Raw genomic sequence first — 7317 nt, forward strand, 5'->3', positions numbered from 1 at the left:
TATATTTATGCTGGGAAATTCAAAGATACCACTATACTACTGGGAAAAGCTTCACACATTTGAGTATGTAAAAGCAAATTTAAGCCTTCTCACTTTAAATTATACAGGTGAAGTATGACACAAAATTATTTTGCCTGCTTGAAAGGAATTTGGCTTTATTTTTTTAAAATGCCACAAGGTGGTATCTTCAGATAGTATCTTTGAAAGCAGTGAACTGGATCATCTTACCCTTCACTTCAAAGAAATATTTGGCATTTAATTCAGTCGATGCAGACTAAGGCCCATGATACACAGTTGCTTTTGTTTTCCTTTCTGACATATGCTCCTGGTTATATTTACAGTATAAGGCCTCTAGTTCACATACTTGAATTTGGAATAATTTCATTCTGGAGGGAGAGTAGGGGCTGTTTTCTGGGAGCTAGACTTGGAAATGCTTTCAATAATTTATCTTAAACTAACCTAGGTAAGAGACGTGAGGTTCTCTTCACTTGCACCTCTGCTGACAGCAGCATCAGCAGCTCAGGAGGAGGGGATCAGATGGGATGAAGACAGCACTCCTCACTCTGTATTCTCTAACACCTGATAGATCTTCAGACAAGCTGTCACTCTGCCATCTGAGACAGCGTTGTATAAGTCCCGTAACACGGATATGGTCAGACAAAGGCAGTGCTGCCAAACTGTTCTAAATGAAGCAAGATCCTTCAGTTTCTATGAATGGATATTTTGTGGACAATTTCTCTCCCACTGTACTGTAAGATCCCAGCAAGAGGCTGCAGATAGGTTCCTCTTGGCTTGGTGTGTGCATGAGAGATTGCTAAGAGCAGCCTTTGAACCTGGCAGTAGGTCCCACTGATGCAGCTGATCTCCTGTGCTATGCTGCTGCTGTGATTAATACGATCAGTCACTGGAATGCTCTGTCAACCATGCAGAAATTTGACTGGTAATTTCCCTAAAGAAACTGTACAGTATTTACTATCACAAGCAAGCTTTCATTAGATTTCCAGAATATTTAAATAGCCACTGGTATTTTCTTGATGGAAAAGAAGCAGCCTCCAAAGCTCATTTTCTGCCATATTACTTTACAGGTATGTTCACACAGCCTTGCATTTTGTGAGATGTGGTGCTATGAAAAGTGGCCATTAAGCTCTAAATGAGAGTTTAATGTAAATAATTCAGAGCCCACAGGTGTAGAGGGGAATTTTTATTTGCACTCCTTCCTTAAAGGTTTCCGTTCTGATACCTGTTCTCCCACCTCTCAGAGCATTCAACCCACTATCAACCCACTGATCTTTCTATTCCCAAGGAGGAGCACAAACTGGGAGAGAGAAATTGGAAATGATACTTCACTGTAACTCTGTCCTCTGCAGAGGAGAGCTGTGCAGCAGACCAGTTTGCTAGAAACTAAACGTGTCTGCCAAACGGTGCTCAGGATGGCTTAAACGTCCCAGTCAATGCTTCAAAGCAAGGCTATGCAAATTAAGAGGCACAAGCTGTCTGCATGGTTTAAGCTCCCCATAGCTCCATCCCCTGTTTGTATGGTTTGGTTTTAACTGCTCTTACTGTCTGGATCCAGCAGGGAAATCGGTCCTGATCCTTGCTAGTCTCCAGAAAGAAATAATTCACAGCCTCATGGGTATTTATGACCTTCATTTATCACACTTGCAAGGTACTAAGCAATGGAATATGAAGCAAGAAAAGGAGAAAGTGATGTGAAAGCTCTGAATAGAGCTTTCACTTACCCTCCCATACCTGACAGGTACTTAGACATGGTGGCAAAGCCTGCATATACCTTTTGATCACGCCAGCACTCCTCTTTCTCTAGTGGTTGCATGCACATACTAATTTCTCTGTCCTCTCTAGATTTCCAGTACATTAATTGCATGTTATTGCTGCTACTACCACTGTTATTTCTAAGCTATGCAAGGGGGAGACCTTCAGTCATTTGCTGGATTCCTGCAGTTATAGGTATAATGAATTGCTTACCACTCTTACCATCAAGGACTGTGGGTGAGGGGAATTATGCAGAACAAAGAAAATCAAAAATTAAAAAATTACAATTCAGAAGGTGAATGGAAGAGAGAGAAAACTATATAATTACATCTTAGGGAACAGATTCCAAATATCTTGTTATACATTCAGGTCTGCAATGGGATTAGCAAATATGTCTGGCAAGGGCTAGAATTAAAATTCTGTTCTCTCAGATGGACAGAGAAACTCAGTGGGCTAAAGAGTCCTGGAGCCATGCTCTGTGAAGTCTTGCACTATGATGTGGGGGCAATGTCTCACCACACTTTCACAGCTTGAAAGCTTTGTGTCACAGTGTGGGACCTTGGCTAGACTAATTATCAGAATACAGGAAAATGCTAATTTCCCTGAAATCAAGAAGGGGCAGAGAAATCAGGTTATGAATAGGCCTCTGGAGGTGCTGACAGGGAATGGAATGGGGGTCAGAGCTTGCTTGAGCTATGCTCAGTCTCTGCCTCCACTGCACACATCAGATATGCATCAGCAAATGTTATAAGGAAAGTTGCTGCAGCAGCACCTGAGGCATACAAAAACAGGAGGTGCATTTATATCAAATGCAGGATCCTTGACTGCTGAAACAACAAACAGGAAACAAAACTTCTCTCATTTTGTGTGTATTCCTACCTGACATTTGGTGTGGCAAAATCATGGGTAGGTTTTCACTTCATACTCTACAATTTGATATTTAGAGCACAAGGATGCCTTTTCAGTTACAACAGCACAAAAAGAATGGGGAACAGATTGTTCCTGTTCCCTTCTTTTTTCACTGCTGAGTTATGTATATAGTTTCTAAATAATCATGCGCCAGGTATGCACAGTAAGTTCAGGCCAGTATATTTTCTGAGCTGGAGAGAAAGGTGCTGAGCCACAAAAGCATGAAGAACATAAAAAACTGAGAAAGTGGAGAGAAAGCTGTCCTATCCATTTTGAGAAGCCTCAACTGCCCCATCCTCTGGGAAACCCAGTTTGGGAGCATAGGTATGGCACCGAACACAGTAAAATGTCCAAACAGCTCTGATCAGGTTGAACAATCCTCAAAAGAGTGAAAAACCACATTATCTTAAGTTGCTTGATTCTGAACTCTAATATAGACCACCCACAGGATTTCAGTGGGATCCTTAAGTCTTCTTGTGGAGCTTTTCATATGGTCTGATGACTGGCTGCTGCAAGAGAGCATGAGGAGAGAGTGAGGATGCCCAGAGTGAACTGGGTCTAATTTCCTTATGTGATACGAGACACATTTTTCTACATAGTAAAGAGATTAAAAGCTGTATGTAGCCATCTGGAAAAGGGGCAGGTATAAAACTTACTAGCTTCAGCTTTGAGAAATACAGCAGTGCTGGAAAAGGCTCAGAGAAGGGCAAAAAGGGCAGGTAAAGGTATAGTGTAGATTTAGCACCTTTGGTTTGACCATGTACAATCACATTTTTGCTTCCCTATGGATCTCTATCTAATTTGCTAATCTATGAGTTTCCCACCCTACAGAAGTTTTTGACAGTACAAGATCAAGGAGATTTAGTTTGTGAAGAAACTAGAACCTATTTTTTTTTTTCTGCTCCTAAAAATATAAGTTTGTTAATTCCACACCAGTCAGTTGCCTGTAACTTAGGAAACTCACACAATAATAATGTAAGGTTTGAGCAAACAACTTGAAGAATGTATTGGACTCCTAGAGTCAGCATGCACAACCCTGCCACAGCCTAATGCCTGATCACAGGGTCCAAAACCAAAAATGACCACCAATGGTTATGTTGAGACATTCCTGTAAGACTCCAGCAGGAGGAATTATCTGATGTCAATACTGCTTAAACTAGAAAATCCTTTCAGGAAAAACATCTGCTCTCAGTTTGATGTGTACCATTAACAAGGAATTCACGCAAACATTCCCATGTATTTATTACCGCCATCATTAAAACCTGATGACCAATCTCAAATATTCTTCTCAATCAAACCCCTTTTGAATTAAACATTTTCTGCAAATGGACAATTTCTGGTAAAGATGTGTGTTATGAAGCAACTTCCAGTTATTTCTGGACAAATCATTCCCTTGTTCCTTTTGTGGCTTCTTTTTACCTTCTCTGACCTTCATTCTTTCTCCAATTGCATTATACTATCAGCTCACAATTTATGAAGTCACTGATATGTGCCACAAATGCCTGCCTCTGCAGACACCTTTTTTTCTCTTTTGCATTTGTATCTTCTTGGTGCAAGGGTAAGAAGAACAGGGATTTTATCCAGGTGAATTTCAGCTGGAGGATACCTTTTAGCAGGTTGAATGCCACTCAGAAAGATCTCCCATTATGTCCTTAAAACAGCTAGTCTGGCTTTTCAGGATTTGCCTGTTTTTGGCAGTGTTACCTCATTAACATGCCTTTTGACAACCACACATTTGTAGTACTTTTGATGGAACAAATCCATGGATTCCAGCCATCTCTTCCAATAATGTGACCATGTCCAGACAGTCACTGAGGCTGACCCAGAGTCAACAGAAATGAAAACTGTTTAGTTTACAAATATCTGCATTGGCCTGCCTGCCAGCTGGAGCAGGAGAAGAAGACAATAGAGCTGAAAACATCCATTGCTTTCCAGCATTCCACTTTTAAAATTATGCATTTGGGAGAGAAAAAAAAAACCATGCTGAAAAGCTGGCAGAGATTCTTACTCCATGAAATAGACATTGCATGTACATTTAATTCATGACTTTCCTGTGCACGCATGGAAGAAACCAAAATAATTCCTGGTTATTGACATTTGTGTATGCTCCCTATGACAGGTTCTGGGGATGATCTCATAACTTAGATGGACGTATCTTGCTCAGTGTCTCAGTGGGAAACCACACCTGAAATCTGTGAGTGTAACAGGAATGCTCTCCGCCATCCTTCATTGCCGGCAACATCTGCAATATCTGCAACAAAACTGTACTAGATCCCCAGCCTAGGATGAGAGGTCCAAATAACTCCAGATACACAGTTCTTCAGATATGATAACAAAAAAAGTCCTATAACACTGAAGTGTTTTCCCATGCATTGTCATGATGGAAATCCATGTGAATTTCTCATACTTTGTTTATATGATGTTCCAGTTGCAATCAGCTTCTGCCACACTTTTCACTTGTTCTGTGTATTGTGTGCAGGCTTGTAATGTTAAAATTCCTCATGTTTCATCATAAAAATGTCTACACTTCAATAATAAGAGAAATTGTTTTCATGTGCATTTCTCACTCCAAAGTTAACTCCCAAACACTCAAGACAAAACACAGATGTGTTGTTTACAAAAAAGAGAACAACTCTGAGTGAGGAAAGCCTAGGCTCAAACTGGGACTTCTACAAAAGAGACACTGGGATTTTTCAAAAGCTGTGACCTATCTGGTGAGAAGAAGGTGACTTTCACCTATTCACTTGTTTAGGCAACTTAACATTTTGTAAAGTCTTAGGAGATGACAGGCAGAACTGGACAAAAAATTGGCCATGCATTACTTTAATCAAATGAGCTAAAGGGCACTGTTGGTAATTTTCTGTCCTGCTAGGGAAGCTAATTTTCAGATACTATTCAAATGTTCCCAGTGAATGGCCACATAGATCAGTTTATTAATGTTTTGGCAGCTGCAGGTAGTACAAAGATTGCCCTCTTTTAGTGTCCAAATAGTATTTGTGTTACTGTTTAACATACACATATTTTTTTTCCATTATTTACATCATGCCTTCCAATTGCAACCATCAGATTACAGACCATATTTACATAATTTAAAGTCAAGAAACATGAAAACTTCCCCACCAAAACTTTTTGTTTTCCATTATACCAGCTTACCTTATACATTCCACTGATTCTGGCCTTGATTTTAGATCCTGGTCTTTAGCAGCCACTCCAAAATGAATGGGGAATAATCCTCCAAGAATAATGTCTCCCTTCTTCTGTGCCCGTTGGTTTGGCCCATAGGCAGCAGTGTTCCAGGTAAACAGCAAAAGAATCAAGCAGCATCTATAAGAAGTCATTGTTCCTCTTTTCACCAGGGGGTTATAGGATGCAAAATTGGAAAAGATGATGTATGAAAGCAGATGTCAAAGCTTTTCCTTTCCTTAATACAGCACAGAGAGGATTTGGGGCACATGCTGGCAGGGAGATAAGCAAGAAGGTGGGAGCCACAGTGCTGGTGTTTCTCCCTCTGTCTTCTCCATTGCAAAAAAACAATTCAGCTGTCCTTCTTCCTTCATAACTGAAGCATTATGGAGAGCCCATCTCTGAGAACTGTAAGAGAAAGATTTGAAAAGTGATTCCAGCTATACACCAGGATCCCACATTGCCATGATGGTTCTGCTTTGTCAATCCAAGCCTCCAGTATGCCCCTGAAGCTGCCCCCACTCAACAACCCACCTGGGACATATCACAACCTTGGCAAAGTCATCTAGGCACCACGGTGGCACCTCCTCAAACAATGTCAGATGCCTGATTCTCTGCCACATACCTAAGGTGGGTTGCTTAATCTTCCTATGGTTCTGTATGACCCTGGTCATAGCAGATGCTGTAAAACCTGTGATCTGATCAGTGTTCATGAACAGAGCACACTGTGAGACCTGGGTGGGCAAGTAGGGAATAAGGGAGGATCAAATGATGTAAGAATCAAGCCCTTCTCTTAAGCAAATAACCATAATAATCTTTTGTTGTTGGTCCTTCATCTACTGTCCAGTGATCATTCTTAACCCTCTGACTTTGAACTTATCCTTGCTAAAAATAAAACAAGGTCCCCAGAAAGAGTTCTTTTGTATTGAAAGGGAGAATGAATTCCAGGGAAGCATTTGAAACCAAGATACTTCTCCATAATGAATCATGAAGACTTGAAAGGTTCGGCAATCATGCCATTGAAAGCTTAGCTATAGCAGCCTTTGAAGTCTGTTTCCTGGGGATGAAAAATACTGCAGCTTCTCCATGCTCAATACATTTTCCCTGCAGCATGTCTACAGGCCTCCCAAATGAAAACTAACTTAATTATGGCATATAAAAATGGCTATGGCTACAGGAGAGGAGACAGCACAGAAAATTCACAATGAACAGCTCTTCAGCCTATTTGAAACAGGTCTAAAAGCTAGTAGTAAGAATCTGAAGTTAGTCAAATTTAGAGTAGAAGCTAGGCATACATTGCTAATTCTGAGGACAATTAATTTCTGAAGCAGGTCATCCAGAGTTTTTAAGTGCTGAGAACCTTTTTATGAGGCTGACTTATTATCACTAAATGAAGCTATATGGATTTGATCTTCATCTAGGTCAAATAAAGAGTTACTGCAAGGAAAAACTGCG

General features: G+C 40.5%; 1 protein-coding gene across 1 annotated transcript in view; it reads right to left on the reverse strand.

Annotated features, from left to right (window-relative positions):
• The window catches only part of CASR (calcium sensing receptor), a 42161-nt gene extending 35895 nt beyond the window's left edge, over positions 1–6266 (reverse strand). Inside the window, exon 1 of the mRNA XM_033517144.1 lies at positions 5833–6266. Within this exon, the coding sequence (XP_033373035.1) occupies positions 5833–6017 (185 nt within the window). The 5' untranslated portion in view covers positions 6018–6266. The remainder of the gene's footprint in view (positions 1–5832) is intronic.
• Between the last annotated feature and the right edge of the window lie 1051 nt (positions 6267–7317).

Source organism: Parus major, chromosome 1 (assembly GCF_001522545.3).
Source record: "Parus major isolate Abel chromosome 1, Parus_major1.1, whole genome shotgun sequence".
Lineage (NCBI taxonomy): Eukaryota > Metazoa > Chordata > Aves > Passeriformes > Paridae > Parus > Parus major.